This window comes from Theropithecus gelada, unplaced genomic scaffold (assembly GCF_003255815.1).
Source record: "Theropithecus gelada isolate Dixy unplaced genomic scaffold, Tgel_1.0 HiC_scaffold_15884, whole genome shotgun sequence".
NCBI lineage: Eukaryota > Metazoa > Chordata > Mammalia > Primates > Cercopithecidae > Theropithecus > Theropithecus gelada.
Window position 1 is genome coordinate 2,853,713 of NW_020257641.1, and position 20,437 is coordinate 2,874,149.

Here is a 20,437-nt window from a genome sequence, read left to right on the forward strand (position 1 = left end):
GCAAAATCTTTCTCCCATTCTGTAGGTTGCCTGTTCACTCTGATGATATTTTCTTTTGCTGTGCAGAAGCTCTTTAGTTTAATTAGATCCCATTTGTCAGTTTTGGCTTTTGTGGCCATTGCTTTTGGTGTTTTAGTCATGAAGTCTTTGCCCATGCCTATGTCCTGAATGGTATTGCCTAAGTTTTCTTCTAGGGTTTTTATGGTTTTAGGTTTTACGTTTAAGTCTTTAATCCATCTTGAGTTAATTTTTGTATAAGATGTTAAGGAGGGGGGTCCAGTTTTAGTTTTCTGCATATGACTAGCCAGTTTTCCCAATACCATTCATTAAATAGGGAATCCTTTCCCCATTGCTTGTTTTTGTCAGGTTTGTCAAAGATCAGATGGTTGTAGATCTGTGGCATTATTTCTGGGGCCTCTGTTCTTTTCCATTGGTCTGTATATCTGTTTTGGTACCAGTACCATGCTGTTTTGGTTACTGTAGCCTTGTAGTATAGTTTGAAGTTAGGTAGCGTGATGCTTCCAGCTTTGTTCTTTTGCTTAGGATTGTCTTGGCTATATGGGCTCTTTTTTGGTTCCATATGAAATTTAAAGTAGTTTTTTTCTAATTCTGTGAAGAAAGTCAGTGGTAGTTTGATGGGGATAGCATTGAATATATAAATTACTGTGGGCAATATTGCCATTTTCACGATATTGATTATTCCTATCCATGAGCATGGAATATTTTAACATTTGTTTGTGTCCTCTCTTATTTCCTTGAGCAGTGGTTTGTAGTTCTCCTTGAAGAGGTCCTTCATATCTCTTGTGAGTTGTAATCATGTCATCTGCAAACAGACAATTTTACTTCCTCTATTCCTATTTGAATATCCTTTATTTCTTTCTCTTGCCCATTGCCCTGGCCAGAACTTCCAATACTATGTTGAATAGGAGTGGTGAGAGAGGGCATCCTTGTCTGGTGCCAGTTTTCAAAGGGAATGCTTCCAGTTTTTGCCCATCCAGTATAATATTGGCTGTGGGTTTGTCATAAAAAGCTCTTAAATTATTTTGAGATACGTTCCATCAATACCTAGTTTATTGTTTTCAGCATGAAGGTGTGTTGAACTTTGTCGAAGGCCTTTTCTGCATCTGTTAAGATAATCATGTAGTTTTGTTTTGTTTTTTGTTTTTTTGAGACGGAGTCTTGCTCTGTCACCCAGGCTGGAGTGCAGTGGCGCAATCCTAGCTCACCACAAGCTCCGCCTCCTGGGTTCACGCCATTCTCCTGCCTCAGCCTCCTGAGTAGCTGGGACTACAGGTGCCTGCCACCACACCCGGCTAATTTTGTTTTTGTATTTTTAGTAGAGATGGGGTTTCACTGTGTTAGCCAGGATGGTCTCAATCTCCTGACCTCGTGATTTGCCCGCCTCGGCCACCCAAAGTGCTGGGATTACAGGCGTGAGCCACCGCACCCGGCCAATCATATGGTTTTTGTCATTGATTCGGTTTAGGATGGATTACGTTTATGGATTTGCGTATGTTGAACCAGCCTTGCATCCCAGGTATGAGGCCGACTTGATCATGGTGGATGAGGTTTTTGATGTGCTGCTGGATCAGTTTGCTAGTATTTTATTGAGGATTTTTGCATTGATGTTCATCAGGGATATTGGCCTGAAATTTTCTTTTTTTGTTGTATCTCTGCCAAGTTTTGGTATCAGGATAATGCTGGCCTTATAAAATGAGTTAGGGAGGTGTCCCTCCTTTTCTGTTATTTGGAATAGCTTCAGAAGGAATGGTACCAGCTCCTCTTTGTGCCTCTGGTAGAATTTGGCTGTAAATCCATCTGGTCCTGGGGTTTTTTTGATTGGTAGGCAATTAATTGCTGCCTCGATTTCAGAACTTGTTGTTGGTCTATTCAGGGATTTGACTTCTTCCTGGTTTTGTCTTGGGAGGATGTATGTGTTCAGGAATTTATCCATTTCTTCTAGATTTTGTAGTTGATTTGTGTAGAGGTGTTCATAGTATTCTCTGATGGTAGTTTCTGTTTCTGTGGGATCAGTGGTGAAATTCTGTTTATTATTTTTCATTGTGTCTATTTGATTCTTTTTGTTTTCTTGCTTTCCATTTGCTTGGTAAATGTTCCTTCATCCCTTTATTTTGAACCTGTGTGTGTCTTTGCAGGTGAGATGGTTCTCCTGAATACAGCACACTGATGGGTCTTGACTCTATCCAGTTTGCCAGTCTGTGTCTTTTAATTGGGGTGTTTAGCCCATTTACCTTTAAGGGTAATAGATAACAATTTTTATATCCTATTTTACTGATATAGATGCTAAAGGCTTTAAATTATATAAGACCGTGTATAGTTATACTTTTAAATACATGAAAACCATCCCATGTTCTTGAATTTGAAGACTTAAGGTTGGTAGGATGGCAGTACACCTCACATTGATTTATGCATTCAGTGCAGTCCCCATGAGAATTCCAGCTGACCTGGTTGTAGAAATTTACAAGCTGATTCTAAAATTCTTAAGATATTGTAAGGAACTCTTAATAGCTAGAACAATATTGAAAAACAATAATTAGGAGGACACATACTTCCAATTCTAAGACTGACTACAAAGCAACAATAAGTTGGTGTGCTACTGGCACAAGGATAGACACATAGGTCTGTGGAACAGAATAGAGAACCCAGGAATAAACCCATACAGTCATGGGTCAGGTGATTTTTGACAAAGATGCCAAGACCATTTAATGGGGGAAAGAACAGTCTTTTTAACAAATGGTACTTGGGGAGGTGGGATTGCCATATGCCAAAGAATGAAGTTGGGCTCTCACTGTGTAAAAGTATGAGCTAAAACTATAAATCCTTAGAAAAAAATAGGCGTAATTTTTGTATTTTTCATTGATATATCGTAGCTGTACATACTTTGGGAGTACATAGTGCTATTTTGGTACATGTATATAGTGTATAAATGATCAAGTCAGGGTACATGAGATATCCATCACCTCAGACATTTAGGAGTGAATCTTTGGATCTTGGATTTGGCACCACTTTCTTTTTTTTTTTCTGATACGGAGTCTTACTCTTTTGCCCAGGCTGGGATGCAATGACGCGATCTCAGCTTACTGCAATCTCTGCCTCCTGGGTTCAAACAAGTCTCCTGCCTCAGCCTCCTGAGTAGCTGGGATTACAGGTGCCTGCCACCACACCTGGCTAATTTTTTGTATTTTTAGTAGAGATGGGGTTTCACCATGTTTGCCAGGCTAGTCTTGAACTCCTAACCTCAAGTGATCCGCCCGCCTTGGCTTCCCAAAGTGTTTGGATTACAGGCGTGAGCCACTGCGCCCAGCCTGGCACCACTTTCTTATATATGACCTAAAAAGCATGAGCAACTGAAGAAAAAGTAAATAAATTGGACTTCATCAAAATGAAAACTTTTTCATTTAGCTTTCAAAGGAGACCATCAAATAAGCTACAAGACTGTCACACAGAATAAGAGGAAAGTATTTGCAAATTACATATCTGATAAGGAATTTGTATCTAGGGTATATAAAGAACACCCAGTTTAAAAATTGGCAAAGGATCTCAATAAACATTTCTCCAAATAGGTTATATAAATGGCCAGCAAGCACATGAAAAGAAGCTCAACATCATAAGTCATCATAGAAGTGCAAAATAAAACCACAGTGAGATACAGCTTTCTAGCTACTAAGAAGGCTGAAATAAATTCATATAGTATAGAATGTTGGTGGGGATTTGGACACATCAGCACTCTCAGACACTGCTGGTGGGAATGTCAGATGGCGCAGCTGCTTTGAATAACAGTATGGCAGTTACTCAGATACTACCACATGACACAACAGTTACATTCCTAGGTGTATCTCCAAGAGAATGGAAAACATGTTGCACAAAAGCTTGTAATGGATGTTCATATCAACATTATTCATAATAGTTAAAAAGTAGAAACAAGCTGGATGCTCATCAATAGGTAAATGGATAAATAAAATGTGTAATATCCATATAAGGGGATGTTATTTAGCCATAAAGGAAATGAAGTGTACTGCTAAAAACATAGATGAATTTTGAAAACATTATTCTGTTAAAAGAAGCCAGTGGCAAAAGACCATGTGATCCCGTTCATGTGAAATTCCAGAATAGGGAAATCTGTAAGGGAAAGAAAATAGATTGTGCTTGCTTAGGGCAGCCTGAGTGAGTGGGAACTGACAGGGTGGTAGGGGTTGACAGCTATAGTGTATGGACTTTCTTTTTTTTAGGGATGGTATCTTGCTACGTTGCCCAGGCTGGATTTGAACTCTTAGGCTCAAGTGATGCACCACTCACCTCAGCCCCCTAAGTAGCTGGGACTACAGGCAGATGCCACTGTGCCTGGCTTAGAATCTTTTTGAGGTGATGAAAATGTTCTAAAATTGATTTTTGTGATGGTTATATATATCTGTGAATATATTAAAATCCATTGCACTGTTTACTTTTAATGGGTGAAGGTATGTGAGTTATAGCTCAATGAAGCTATGTTTTTTTAATTTAAAAAATTTTTTTCATATTTTTGGAGATGAAGTTTCGCTCTTGTTGCCCAGGCTAGAGTGCAGTGGCGTGATCTCAGCTCACTGCAACCTCCGCCTCCTGGGTTCAAGCGATTCTACTGTCTCAGCCTCCCGAGTCACTGGAATTACAGGCGCCCACCACCACACCCAGCTAGTTTTTGTTATTTTTTAGTAGAGAAAGGGTTTCACTATGTTGGCCAGGCTGGTTCTGAACTCCTGCCCTCAGGTGATCCACCCGCCTCGGCCTCCCAAAGTGCTGGGATTACAGGCGTGAGCCACCACACCCGGCCGGAAGTCATTTTTTTAAAAGAATGCATTGATTTTTGCGTATTTGTATTTTAATCCACTTAAGATTTTTTAGTAGTAAGAAACATGACTGGGCATAGTGGTTCATGCCTGTAATCCCAGCACTTTGAGAAGCCAGGGTGGGAGGCTGTCTTGAGTCCAGGAGTTTGACTAGTTTGGGCAACACAGGGATACCCCGTTTCAACAGAAAATAAAAGAAATTAGCCAGGTGTCATGCTGGACACTTGTGGCCCCAACTATTCAGAAGGCTGGATGTGAGAGGATTGCTTGAGCCCAGGAGGTAGAGGCTGCAGTGGACTATGATCATGCCACCGCACTCCTGTGTGGGCAACAGAGATAAAAAGCAACAAAAGAAAGATATATAGGTTTAATTTAGACGTGATATGCTTGATTTGTTACAGAAGAAAAAATCATGCCTGGAGACTGCTATAGTAATGTAGGTACAAGATGATGAGGCTGCAGACTTCCAGTGACAGTGAGGCTGCATAGGAAAGAGTGCCTGCTTAGTACATGGATGTGGTTGGTGCCGGGGGGAGTGAAGACTAGTGTTTAGTACTTGGATATAGTGCGGAGAGGGAATAAAGATGAGTAAAACACAGTTCTAACTCTGATGGGAGTGGGGTGTATCAATTATGTCAGATCATGAGAAGATAGTCTGCCGTCATGAAGAGAGAAAAAGGATGGAAGTGAAGCAAAGAGTTTTGGTGGGATGGTGTGTTTGAAAGCCAGATTTTAGAGGGCTAAAGGAATTATTGGAGACAGTCGTATTTTTGGACCTCTTATAGTCCCTTGCACACAGTAGGTGCTTAATATTGATTAGTTTGTGGAAGTACGTGAAGGGAAAACGCAGGATTGCTATGAGATTTGGCAATAGATGGAAAGAAGCAGATAGCACGGCAGCTGGAGAATAGCTGGTTAGGGCAGATTTGAGTTTCTTTAAATGAGTAGGAAAAATGTTCCTCGGTAATTGCATTTGTTGTTGTTGGTTTTGAGATGGAGTCTCACTCTGTTGCTGAGGTTGGAGTGCAGTGACATGATCTTTGCTCACTGCAACCTCTGCCTCCCCAGTTCAAGCAATTCTCCTGCCTCAGCCTTTCAAGTAGCTGGGATTACAGGGGCCCACCACTATGCCCAGCTAATTTTTGTATTTTTAGTAAAGAGTTTTAGTATTGTATATACAATATATACATTTTGTATTTTGTATATACAATATACACATTTTGTATTTTATATATACAATATACAAATTTTGTATTTTGCATATCGGTCAGGCTGGTTTTGAGCTCCTGACCTGAAGTAATTCACCTGCCTCCACCTCCCAAAGTGCTGGGATTGTAGGTAATTGGTTTTATATACATAGGTAGAGATGGGAGGAAGAACATTCTAGGAGAGATACCTTCTGCTGAGAAAGATGGAAAGCTGATGAAAAGATAATACTGAAACCACCCACCTGTTGTTGTTTCTGAGTTTTTTCCTTCAATTTAGACTAAATCCTAAAATTTTTATGGACTATAAGTCCCCACACTAATGCTTTCAAATTTTTAATTTTAAAACTGGAAATTTTACTCCTTATCCTAAAATTCATTATTTAACATATAGTACACTGTCTGTTAAAATGCTGTACTAAAACTATAGATAAAAATACTATCGCCTACATCACACACCGGGTCCTATTGTAGGGAGTGGGGAGGGGGTAGGGGGGAGGGATATCATTAGGAGATATACCTAATGTAAATGACGAGTTAATGGGTGCAGCACACCAACATGGCATATGTATACATATGTAACAAACCTGCACATTGTGCACATGTACCCTAGAACTTAAAGTATAATAATAATAAAAAAAATACTACCGCCTTTGTCATGCAAGCCTTGGAATCCCAGCCCTGCCTGCATGAGTACACTCAGCTGCAAAGCGGTTCCACTTCTCTCACCTTAGAGTCAGCTCCTATTCCCACGACGCCCCCGTCAGCAGGAAGAAGCCAGAGTGATTGACGGTTTTTTCCAGTCTTCGTAGCCTACACCTTGAGAACAAGGTGCTAAGAAACACAAAGGCTGGCCGGGGGCGGTGGCTCAAGCCTGTAATCCCAGCACTTTGGGAGGCCGAGACGGGCGGATCACGAGGTCAGGAGATCGACACCATCCTGGCTAACACGGTGAAACCCCGTCTCTACTAAAAAATACAAAAAACTAGCCGGGCGCGGTGGCGGGCGCCTGTAGTCCCAACTACTCGGGAGGCTGAGGCAGGAGAATGGCGTGAACCCGGGAGGCGGAGCTTGCAGTGAGCTGAGATCCGGCCACTGCACTCCAGCCTGGGCGGCAGAGCGAGACTCCGTCTCAAAAAAAAAAAAAAAAAAAAAAGAAACACAAAGGGAGGGATTGAAACCGCCTTGGCAAAATTATGACTGAGGAAATGATGACAGTGAAAAAAATCAGACCTAACTGACTCCATCTTGCTTCTAACGTTTAAGCTGTCCTTGTTCATTCTTGTGCATAGGCCTAACTAACTTTCAGTTCAGTTCATGGAATTCAGTTCATGGTTTGACTATGAAACAAAATTGATAATAACTATTTCCCGAAAAGACCCACTTCTTGCCTGGGAACCAGCATGGCTTTGCAGGACTAACAAATTAGCTACAAGATTAGAAATTACAGTTTAGGGGTCATGCAGCCTCCGGCTCCAAGAGTCTGAACCTCCCCAAATTGCTCCTGAGGATAACATCACGATTGTAAAACCTAAGATCCGTACTTGAGATATTTTGCAGACCCTGCACTGGATGGATCAGCTGACACCACCCAGATCGGTAACTGGCTCAACCAGTTCTGCTATCCCATCCAGGAGCAGTAGACAGCAAGAAAAACTCACTTTGACCCCTATGATTCCATCTTCAACCTGACCAGTCAGCATTCCCCACTTCCCAAGCCCCGACCTGCCAAATTATCTTTATTTTATTTTATTGAGGCAGAGTCTGGCTCTGTTGTCCAGGCTGGAGTGCAGTGGTATGATCTCGGCTCACTACAACTCCTGCCTCCCGGGTTCAAGTGATTCTCCTGCCTCAGCCTCCCGAGTAGCTAGGATTACAGGTGCATGCCACTATGCCTGGCTAATTTTTGTGTTTTTACTAGAGATGAGGTCTCACCATGTTGGCCAGGCTGGTCTCGAACTTTTGACCTCAGGTGATCTGCCTGTCTCAGCCTCCCAGAGTGCTGGGATTACAGGCGTGAGGCACTGTGCCTGACCTCAAATTATGTTTATTTCATTTATTTATTTATTTATTTATTTATTTATTTATTTATTTAGAGATGGAGTTTCACTCTCATTGCCAAGGCTGGAGTGCAGTGGTGTGATCTCGGCTCACTGCAACCTGCGCCTCCCAGATTCAAATGATTCTCCTGCCTCAGCCTTCTGAGTAGCTGGGATTACAGGTGTCTGCCACCATACCCAGCTAATTTTTAGTAGACACAGGGTTTCACTATGTTGGTCAGGCTGGTCTCAAACTCCTGACCTCAGGTGATCCACCCGCCTTGGCCTCCCAAAGTGCTGGGATTGGAGATGTGAGCCACGGCGCCCGGCCGCAGCCCCAGCCCCAGCCCCAAATTATCATTAAAAGCTCTGATCCCCTAATGCTCAGACTGATTTCAGTAACAATAAAATTCCGGTCTCCTGCACAACCAGCTCTGCTTGAATTACTCTTTATCCATTGCAATTCCCCTGTCTTGATAAATTAGTTCTGTCTAGGCAGTGGGCAAGGTGAACCCACTGGGTGGTTACAATACGTTGGTGAACTTAATCATTGCAAAGAGGAGGTGAAGTGAGGGCTGGGTCTGAAAGAGGTGGTGACCTGGAATAAATTTGTTAGGTGGGGATAAAGAACATAAGTAGCAGGTACTGGTGTAGATACGGGTGACTAATGAATTTGTAGTGGTCCAGAGCTTTGTGGGTCTGTTTTCACTTTCCTGTTTCCAGTTTGTTCATTTTCGATAGCTACAAGGTGAGAAAAACATTTTATTTTTAATTTACGAAAATAAACAAGACCTTGACCCTGTAATCGAGATCTCACATCCATATTCTACACATTCTGACCATACTGGACCTTCTTACTCTTGCCTAAACATGATAGACCCATTACAAGTCTATGCCTTTGTATAGGCTTTATACTAATTAGAATTTTAGGTACAAGATAGTACGGAGGAAGGAGGATTTATTCTCTGTGGGATTATTGAAAGGCAACACTGATGTACTGATTCTTGCGAAGCCAGAATCAAGAGTTCATTAGAAGGGCCCGGTGTGGTAACTCACATCTGTTATCCCAGCACCTTGGGAGGTTGTGGTGGGAGGATTGCTTGAGGCCAGGAGTTTGAGACCAGCCTGGCCAATGTAGCCAGATCTCCATCTCTACCAAAAAAAAAATTGTGTTTAAGTTTATTAGAGGCATAAAGGACATTCTAAGCAGAAAGAAATGCATTTTGCAAGAGTTCAGAGGCATGACTTACTGGGGAGATTATAAGCAGATAAAAATGCTGAAATAGGCCAGGCGTGGTGGCTCACACCTGTAATCCCAGCACTTTGGGAGGCTGAGGTGGGTTGATCATGAGGTCAGGAGTTCCAGACCAGCCTGGCCAACATGATGAAACTCCGTCTCTACTAAAAATACAAAAATTAGCCCGGCCTAGGGAGGCTGAGGCAGGAGAATGGCGTAAACCCAGGAGGTCGAGCTTGCAGAGAGCTGAGTCCGGCCACTGCACTCCAGCCTGGGCGACAGAGCAAGACTCCGTCTCAAAAAAAAAAAAAAATTAGCCTAGCCTGGTGATGGGTGCCTGTAATCCCAGCTACTCAGGAGCCTGAGGCAGGAGTCTCGCTTGAAACTGGAAGACGGAGGTTGCAGTGAGCTGAGACTGTGCTACTGCACTCCAACCTGTGCAACAAGAGTGAAACTTTGTCTCAAAAACAAAAGAAAGAAGCTGAAATGATAGAGGAGATAGGCTGTCATATGTAATAATAAGCAAGAACAGCTAGGAAGGACTTTTAGGAATTTTATGCCTAGAGTTTGTACATTAATCTGTAGATGATGAGGAATGATTAAAGGATTTTAAAGAACAGAGTGACATTCTGTGTGGCAGTTTTAGGCAGATCACAGTACATCGGCAGCTCCTGTCACTTTGTTTTTTGACTCTTGCCTCCAGTCTTTTCTTTCCTAAATCCTTCCTTAGACTGTCAAGATTCCAGATCTTTATTTTGTTTTTATCGAGGTTAGCAGAATTCTGTTCACATTTCCAGGCCTGGTTTTGAATATAGAATCTTCTGAAGCCTTTAATACTTGAGGCAGAATGAACAACTCACCCCTCATTTCTTTTTTTTTTTTTTTGAGACAGAGTCTCGCTCTGCCGCCCAGGCTGGAGTGCAGTGGCCGGATCTCAGCTCACTGCAAGCTCCGCCTCCTGGGTTTACGCCATTCTCTTGCCTCAGCCTCCCGAGTAGCTGGGACTACAGGCGCCCGCCACCTCGCCCAGCTAGTTTTTTGTATTTTTTAGTAGAGACGGGGTTTCACCGTGTTAGCCAGGATGGTGTCGATCTCCTGACCTCGTGATCCGCCCGTCTCGGCCTCCCAAAGTGCTGGGATTACAGGCTTGAGCCACCGCGCCCGGCCACCCCTCATTTCTTTAGCATTTTGTTATACAATAGGAGTAACATTCACATTTATTGTGTTTATTTGTTTATAATTTTATTCTTAGGTAAGAATTAAATTCTTTAATTATTAACTAAGAATAAAATTCTAAGAACCTTGTGATTGCTTGAGGGCAAATATAAGCATATTCATCTGTATAAGTAACATCTAACACATAACAGGTATCTGTCCGAGAATTGAATATTACGTCAAAAATGTATTTTTCCTATAATGAAAATTTTCCTGTATGTACTGTTAAGTGCGTAATGAAATTAAAAACTCTGAAAATGTAGAATGGAACAAAACCAACTGATTTAGAACACGATTTCTAAGGTTAATACTAGCAGGTTGATAATTATTCCTCAAATCATGATTGAGTCAGGTATTCACTCACCCAGAATAATATTATCATGACCATGCTTTCCATCTTAGCAATAATAACATTTTATTTCTGGGTTAGAATCAGAAATCTTCCTGAAATCAACATACTACAGTTACTGCATTTACTTCTTATCTGTGACTTATTTTCATGAAATGGTATAGTTTTTTCTCAGGAAGGGTAGACTCAATGAAGTTTTTAAAAAATTACATGCTATCTCTAAAAGTAAGATGTTCTGAGAAATTCTTTTTTGGGATATCAGAATTTTGTTATTAGGTTGGTGCAAAAGAATTATGGGCCAGGCACAGTGGCTCATGCCTGTAATCCCAGCACTTTGGGAGGCGAAGGCAGGCAGATCACCTGAGGTCAGGAGCTTGAGACCAGCCTAGCCAACATGATGAAACCCCATCTCTATTAAAAATACAAAATTAGCCAGGCATAGTAGCAGGCACCTGTAATCCCAGCTATTTGGGAGGCTGAGGTAAGAGAATTGCTTGAGCCCGGGGGAGGCGGGGGTTGTAGTGAGCCGAGACCACGCCACTGCACTCCAGCCCGGGAGACAAGAGCGAAACTCCATCTCAAAAAAAAAAAAAAAAGGTGTGTTTGCAGCCGCCGCCGCGCCGCCGTCGCTCTCTAACGCCAGCGCCGCCTCTTGCTCGCCGAGCTCCAGCCGAAGGAGAAGGGGGGTAAGTAAGGAGGTCTCTGTACCATGGCTCGTACAAAGCAGACTGCCCGCAAATCGACCGGTGGTAAAGCACCCAGGAAGCAACTGGCTACAAAAGCCGCTCGCAAGAGTGCACCCTCTACTGGAGGGGTGAAGAAACCTCATCGTTACAGGCCTGGTACTGTGGCACTCCGTGAAATTAGACGTTATCAGAAGTCCACTGAACTTCTGATTCGCAAGCTTCCCTTCCAGCGTCTGGTGCGAGAAATTGCTCAGGACTTTAAAACAGATCTGCGCTTCCAGAGCGCAGCTATTGGTGCTTTGCAGGAGGCAAGTGAGGCCTATCTGGTTGGTCTTTTTGAAGACACCAACCTGTGTGCTATCCATGCCAAACGTGTAACAATTATGCCAAAAGACATCCAGCTAGCACGCTGCATACGTGGAGAACGTGCTTAAGAATCCACTATGATGGGAAACATTTCATTCTCAAAAAAAAAAAAAAAAAAAAAAATTCTCTTCTTCCTGTTATTGGTAGTTCTGAACGTTAGATATTTTTTTTCCATGGGGTCAAAAGGTACCTAAGTATATGATTGCGAGTGGAAAAATAGGGGACAGAAATCAGGTATTGGCAGTTTTTCCATTTTCATTTGTGTGTGAATTTTTAATATAAATGCAGAGGCGTAAAGCATTAATGCAAGTTAAAATGTTTCAGTGAACAAGTTTCAGCGGTTCAACTTTATAATAATTATAAATAAACCTGTTAAATTTTTCTGGACAATGCCAGCATTTGGATTTTTTTAAAACAAGTAAATTTCTTATCGATGGCAACTAAATGGTGTTTGTAGCATTTTTATCATACAGTAGATTCCATCCATTCACTATACTTTTCTAACTGAGTTGTCCTACATGCAAGTACATGTTTTTAATGTTGTCTGTCTTCTGTGCTGTTCCTGTAAGTTTGCTATTAAAATACATTAAACTATAAAAAAAAAAAAAGGATTTATGGTTTTTGCAATAGTTTTTAATGGCAAAAACTGCAATTACTTTGTACCAACCTAAAATAGATATTGCATTGTTGTCCAGGTGTGATGGCTCATGCTTATAATCCCAGCACTTTGGGAAGCTGAGGTGGGAGGATTGCTTGAGCCCAGGAGTTTGAGACCAGTTTGGGTAACATCGTGTGAACTCTGTCTCTACAACAACAACAACAACAACAAAATACTAGCTAGCTGTGATGGTGCGCACCTATGGTCCCAGCTACTTGGGAGGCCAAGGTGGGAGGATTGCTTGAGTCCAGGAGGTTGAGGCTGCAGTGAGCCAGGATCCCACCACTGCACTCCAGCCTGGACAACAGAGTTGCCCTGTCTGAAAAAATAAAATAATGCATCGTTTGCTTCAGGAACCTGTAAATGTCTTGTGTTCACTATTACTTGTCTTAGAACTAGCATCTCTTAAGAAGGAGTTAATGTATACCTTGAAAAGGTTTTTGTTCTGAGTAGGCAGCTGTTTAGTGGGCAGAAGTCCATTCTTTCTCTCCTTAGAACACAACTGTCATATTTCAAGAGTCTAGCAAATGATGCTTTGGCAGAATAAGGAGGAGAGTTATTTTTAAAGCAGTGCTTCCCTTTGGTCTTGAAGCAAATATAGAATGTTGATGGAATATGAAATTGATTCTAGAAATATGCCTTAGAATGAAGGTAATGGAAACATATAAGTTTGGTACCAGATAAATGAATTCAGCAGAAGACTTCTGTGGCTTTCTACTGTAGTGTAAAAATATTTTGTAGTGTAGAATAAAAATACTTGTAGTGTAGTGATTGCCATTAGCAAATTTTAGCATAATTAAATTTGTTAACTGGGCTTAGTGTGACCACACCTATAACCCAGCACTTTGGGAGACTCAGGCAGTCAAGACCAGACTGGGCAACAGGCAAAATCCTGTTAAAAAAAAAAAAAAAAGAGCCAGGTGTCATGGTGCACACCTGTAGTCCCAGCAACTTGGGAGGCTGAGGCAAAAGAATTCCTTAACACCTGGAGGTCAAGGCTGTGGTGAGCCGTGCATGCCACTGCACTGTAACCTGGGTGACAGAGCGAGACCCCGTCTCAAAATCAGTCAGTCAGTCAAATTGTTAACAGTACTTACTTTGTTGTTGTTATTATAAGCATTGTTTAAAACCAGTGGTTTTCTTTTTCATTTCCAATAATGACCTTCTCCTCCTTTTTCATTGTGTTGCTAGAACAAATATGTTGAAATATTCAATTGATTTGTTTTATTATTTAAACACACACATACAGTTGGGAATTTTGCGTTTGTTATAATTTCTGTCTGGGATTCATTTTCTCTAGATAATTACATAGTTGACTTGTGTCACTCAGTCTCTTTTCAAATCTCCCTTATTAAATGGGCCCCATGTAAACACCTTTCCGTAGTTAACTTGTTCTGTATAACCTTTATCACTAGCTAGCATAATATTTTCTTCCCTTGCTAGTATGTAAGCTTCTTCTAAAAATTTTTTTTTTTTTAAAATTTTTGTAGAGATAGGGTCTTGCTGTGTTATCCAGGCCGGTCTCAGAATGCCTGGCCTTAAGTGGTCCTCCTGCCTTGGCTTCCCAAAGTGCTGGGATTATAGGCATGAGCCACCATGCCTGGCTTTTTTTTTTCTTTAATTGAATGTAAGCTTCTTGAAGGCAGGGGCTTACCTGTTTTGTTTTCCTGTGTAGTTGTTTAGAACAGTGCCTGGCACGTAGTAAGTGTTCTATTAATATTTGTTCAATAAACCAAGCTCAGTGATGAGTGCCTGTAGTCCCAGCTACTCAGGAGGCTCAGGTGGGAGGATTGCTTAAGGCCAGGAGTTTGAGGCTGTAGTGCACTGTGATAACACCTGTGAATAGCCACTGAAATCCAGCCTGGGTAATGTAGTGAGACCCCCATCTCTTAAAAAAAGTGTTGAGTAAATCAAATTAGGAATAGTATTTGAGGCCGGGCGCGGTGGCTCAAGCCTGTAATCCCAGCACTTTGGGAGGCCGAGACGGGCGGATCACGAGGTCAGGAGATCGACACCATCCTGGCTAACACGGTGAAACCCCGTCTCTACTAAAAAATACAAAAAACTAGCCGGGCGAGGTGGCGGGCGCCTGTAGTCCCAGCTACTCGGGAGGCTGAGGCAGGAGAATGGCGTGAACCCGGGAGGCGGAGCTTGCAGTGAGCCGAGATCGCGCCACTGCACTCCAGCCTGGGCGACAGAGCTGAGACCCCGTCTCAAAAAAAAAAAAAAAAAAAAAAAAAAAGGAATAGTATTTGAAACAAACCTTTAATTTTAAAACAAATTCATCCCTGAAGGAAGTTAGGATCATTCCCAATCACACATTTTTAATGAGGATTTTTGCCCTGTTTGGGACAAGATATTGAAGTTAATAAGGGCTTCTGGTGTCCTCTCCTAAGATTAACCCATGAATGATCATAAAACCTAAGATAGAAAAATTAGCTCCAGGTAAGGAGTGTTGGTACTAGAGTGTGTGTGTAGTAATGGTTGCTGCAGTCTGGTTTAGGGGGCTGCTACTGTGGCTGTGGCAGGATAATTGAGGTAAAAGGCAGTTTGGATGGAGGTCTTATCCCCCTGCTCCAAATTTGTCTTGATAATTAGTATCTCTTTTAAGGGGTGTGATAGCAATAACTCAGACGGTGGAAGTGTCTTCAAGAATAAATCATAATAGCACTCCCTAAAAAGTTTTTGACCTCCAAAAATCCTTATCCCTAAAATTCCCTTACCTAAATTTCCTACCCCTCCACCAAACTCTTAGAGGGCAGTGAATTATTGTTTTAAAAAATGCCTCCTTCCCAATGCTACTTTCCTTTTTATCTGTGGACAGGGAATGAATTCTTAACCTGAGGGAGTTATTTGTTTAATGGAAAGTGAGTAACTGTGATTTTCTCCTTGTTAGGGCTCTCCTCCCTAGAGTTCTTCTGTTCCCCCAGGGGTTTCTTAGTGCTAAATGGAGCTGATACAGACTAGAGTCAGGCCTTTCTCTTGTTACACATAATCTAGAGAAAGTGACTCATGTTGCCAAATGAATATGTCCAAAATAAGGAGACAAATGAGTGCAAGCACCTCAAAAGTCAAGTAAAAGATAACAAACTGTGTGTATGTGTGTGTTTTCTTGTTTTATGTTGTTAATATCTTTATGTATATAGTAGAAGCAAAGGCAGATGGAATAAAAAGAAAAGTCTAATACATTTTCTAAAAGATAAGGTATTAACAGCATGAAACAAGAACAAAAACTTACTTAAAAGAACCAAAGGAAAATACTAGGTATAAGAAGTATAATCTGTAGAACATATTTGATGGGATGAAATTAAGATCAATTCAGGTGAAGGAGAAATTAGTGAGTTGGAAGGTCATATTTAGGAATTCTTTCCATAGGAGGAAAGAAAGGATAGGAAGCATAAAATAAAAATTAAGAAATAAATGAAATTTAGAAGTAGGAGTTCCTTTTTCCCCTAAGATCAGGAACAAGATAAAGATATCTGCTGTTGCCATTTCTGTTCAACACAGTATTGAAACTTCTGTCCAGAGCCATTTAGCAGAAAAAAGAAATGCATCCAAATGGGAAGGGAAGAAATAAAATTATCTCTGTTTAAGATGACGTCATCTTATATGTAGAAAACGAAAGATTTTGTGGGAAAAAAAATACCTTTTGGTGCTAATAAATTAGCAGTGATCTGAAAATAAAATTAAGAAAACAATTTCATTTATGGTAGCATCTAAGAGAATAAAATGCTTAGGAATAAATTTAAGCAAGGAGGCAAAGACTTGCACTATATATAAAACACTGCTGAGAGGAATGAAAGAATACATGAATAAGTAGGAAGATATCTCACATTCAAGAATTTGGAGACTTAATCTTGTTGAGAAGACAGTACTACCCAAAGTGATCCATAGATTAAATGCAGTTCCTATCAAAATCCCAACGATGTTATTTGAAGAAATAGAAAAACCCATTCTAAAATCCATCTGGAATCTGAAGGGAACCCAAATACAGCGAAAACAATCTTGAAAATGAAGAAGAAAGTTAGGGAAATCAGGACTCACAGTTCCTGATTTATTTTGAAAGTTACTATGAAACTACACAATCAAAAACAGTGTGGGGCTGGGTGTGATGGCTCACACCTGTAATTCCAGTGTTTTGGGAGGCCGAGGCAGGAGGATTACTTGAGACCAGGAGTTCAAGATCAGGCTGGGCAACATAGCAAGACCCCGTCTCTACAAAAGAAACAAAAAGCGGTGTAGTACTGGCAATACAGACAGACATTGACCAATGGAATAGAATAGAGAGACTAGAAACAAATCCTTGTAAATATGGTAAAATGATTTTTTACAAGGGTGCCAAAACCAATCAGTGGAGAAAAGACAGTCTTTTCAACAAATGGTGATGAGAAAACTGGATACCCCCACAGAAAAGAAAGAAGTCAGACCTTTTCCTTATACCATATACAAAAATTAATATGAAGTTGGTTCAAAGACATAGTGAGAGAGCTAAAACTAGAAAACTCTTAGAGGAAAACAGGGAAAAAGTCTTCATGACATTAGATATGGCAGTGATTTTGTTGGATGTGATAACAAAAGCACAGGCAGCACAACAAATAAGTTGGACTTCATCAAAACGTAAAACTTTTGTGTATTAAAGGACACTGCCAAGAGAGTAAAAGGACAACCCACAGAATGTGAGAAAATGTTTGCGAATGAGATATATGATAAGAGATTAATATCCAGAATATATAAAGAACTCCTACAACTCGACAACAACAACAAAAACCAATTCGAAAATGGGCATAGAACTTGCACATTTCTCCAGAGAAAATATATAAATGACTAATAAGCACATTAAAATATTTTCTACATCACTAATCAGTATGGGAATTTGAGTCAGAGCCACAATGGGAGAGACTTATTCATACCCATCAAGTGGTTATTTTTAAAAAATAAAAGAGAAAGTAACAAGTGTTGGCAAGGATGTGGAGAAACTGGAATTGTTATACTCTTTTAGAGGGAATGTAAAATAGTGTTGCTGCTGCAGGAAACAGCTTGACAGTTTCTCAAAAAGTTAAACATGGCTGGGTGCAGTGGCTCACGCCTGTAATCCCAGCACTTTGGGATGCTTGAGGCCAAGAGTTCGAGCCCAGCCGGGCCAACATGGCAAAACCCTATTTCTACTAAAAATACAAAAATTAGCCTGGCATGGTTGTGCACCTTAGTCCCAGCTACTTGGAAGGCTGAGGCATGAGAATCGCTTGAACCCTGGGGGTGGAGATTGCAGTGAGCCTTGATCACACCTTTGCACTCCAGCCTAGGTGACAGAGTGAGACTGTATCTCAGAAAAAAAAAAAAAAAAAAAAAACAAAAAAATATATATATATATATATATATATATATATATATAGTTAGTTAGATATAGAATTAGCATATGACCCAGCAATTTTACACCTAGGTGTATACCAGGAAGAGTTGAAAGCAGAGACTCAAACAGATACTTACACACCAGTGTTCATGGCAGCATTATTGCAAACTGAAAAGGTGGGAAAATCCCAAATGTACATCAACACTTGAAGAAGTAAACAAAATGGTATTTACTTGCAATGGAATATTTTTCAGCTTTAAAAAGGAATGAAATTTTGATATATTTTGCAACACGGATGAACCTTGAAAATACTATGGGTGAAACAAGCCAGAAACAAGAGGACAAATATTGTTATGATTCTACTTATGCGAGATACATGGAATAGGTAGATTCATAGAGACAGAAAGTAGGAGAGAGGGTGAATGAAATAAGCCATAAACAAGAGGACAAATACTGTTATGATTCTGCTTATGTGAGATACATGGGATAGGCAAATTCATAGCGATTGAAAGTATTAATGGGAGAGAGGTTACTAGGGGTAATGGTGAGGGCAAGTGGGGAATGGTTTTTTTAATGGATATAGTGTTTCTGATTGGGATAGTGACAAGTTCTGGAAATGGATAGTGGTGACAGCTGTACAACATGGTGAATATTTTTAATGGCACTGAATTTTATACTTAAAGGTAGTTAAAATGGCAAATTGTGTTATACTTTAAAAAAAGTAGAAGTGAGGCTGATGTCTGTGAAGTTGAGTCAGTGTACTGGAAATTCCTCGTGTGGCTGTAGAACTTAGGCATTGAAAGTCATTTTGTGGCCAGGCGCGGTGGCTTATACCTGTAATCCCAGCACTTTGGGAGGCCGAGTTGGGCGGATGACCTGAGGTCAGGAGTTCGAGACCAGCCTGACCAACATGGAGAAATCCCGTCTCTACTAAAAATACAAAATTAGCCGGGCGTGGTGGCACATGCTTGTAATCCCGGCTACTCGGGAGGCTGAGGCAGGAGAATCGCTTGAACCCGGGAAGCGGAGGTTGCAGTGAGCCGAGATCACGCCATTGCACTCCAGCCTGGGCAACAAGAGGGAAACTCCGTCTCAAAAAAAGAAAAGTAATTTTGTGAATAAGCTAGAAGAAGTTGTTTAAGAAGTGGGGTGTCTGACTTACTGATCTCAGGTGACATTCCAGGTGAAATCTAGATGAGGTATGTATTCCTCAGTGAATTTGAACTTGGAAGATAGAGCAAAATTCAAATTCTAGCTTTGTCATTGTTTTAAATGTAATTTTGTTATATTACTAAAGCTTTCTGAACTTTTGTCTGTGTTATGTGTTATGTAAATATATAGTTAAATGGATAAGTAATGTATACTAAAAAAAAAAAAAAAAGATGCCAGCACTGAGGTAGGAAGCTTAAAATGATAAAGAAGAAATATTTGAGAAAACTATGAGGTTGATGTCTAGAATTAAAGAAAGATGAAAGATCTCAGGTTGAAGGGGTTCGTATAGAATACAGTATAATTAAGAAAAACTCACACTTGTACACAGTACAGTGACATTGAAGAGTCTAAAAGTGAACAAGTAACATTATGAGGGAACAAAATTGAGATTGACATCATACTTACCAATAGCAGTGTTGACTGCAAGAAGATAATGGAATAATATTTTTTTTAAGTATTGGAGGAAGTATTGAAAGAAACTGTGAACCTTGATGTTTCTACCCATCCAACTGTCATTCGAGTGAGGGCATGATTAAAATATTCTCAAATATGGGAACATTTTTAGAAACATTTTTGGAGAAAGAACTCAAATGAGTATTTGCAAATCTAGCAGATGCTACAAGACTTGTAATGTACACATGTAAGACATGTACATTTTTGAAATATCCTAGTGGAAGTTGTTGTCTTTAAAAAGTTAGCTAAGAATAAATTAAAAAACCCACAAAAGTATGTCCATAAAACTTGATGGGAATTGGGTGGAGGGAAGATGAGAGGACATGAGGGCATGGTCAGATTTTTGTCTTGATAAAGGGAAGTATAGATGACAGATTTACTTATCTAAAAGAAAAAGCAAAGGACAAGTTGAAATAATAAATTTGTTAAAAGGCAGAGATTGATATGATAAACCAAGTATATGTTCATTTTTAATAGGAAATACTGTAAATCACAATTTAGAGTTCTACAGATGGGAGAGGCATGGATGAGCAATTATGAAAATTGAGGATCCCAACAATACTTTTGCTTATGTGGATTATATCTACCAATAGTTACAGTATTAGAAATTAAAACTGAAAACATTTTAAATATTGATTAGCTGATTAATCAGTAATTGATTAATGTCTATTAATATAGGAACAACATACCCCTTTTATGTTAACATAATATAAAACATATTATAAAAATAACTATTTCCCAAAACAACAAAGAGCTTAGAAGAGTGGCATTGTTTTAAGCACTTTTGCAAATCTATTTAACGTCTGGTTTAATAGAAGGTACT

General features: G+C 40.3%; 2 protein-coding genes across 2 annotated transcripts in view; both read left to right on the forward strand.

Annotated features, from left to right (window-relative positions):
- The window catches only part of LOC112617144 (band 4.1-like protein 5), a 173,364-nt gene that overhangs the window by 9,810 nt on the left and 143,117 nt on the right, over nt 1–20,437 (forward strand). The window lies entirely within an intron of this gene.
- LOC112617146 (histone H3.3-like) lies at nt 11,478–12,549 on the forward strand. The gene has a single exon (XM_025373880.1). The coding sequence runs from the start codon at nt 11,599–11,601 to the stop codon at nt 12,007–12,009; it is 411 nt and encodes a 136-aa protein (XP_025229665.1). The 5' UTR covers nt 11,478–11,598; the 3' UTR covers nt 12,010–12,549.

Bases quoted from the DNA above. Each gene is read 5' to 3' on its own strand.
- LOC112617146 (XM_025373880.1), top strand. From the start codon at position 11,599: ATGGCTCGTACAAAGCAGACTGCCCGCAAATCGACCGGTGGTAAAGCA.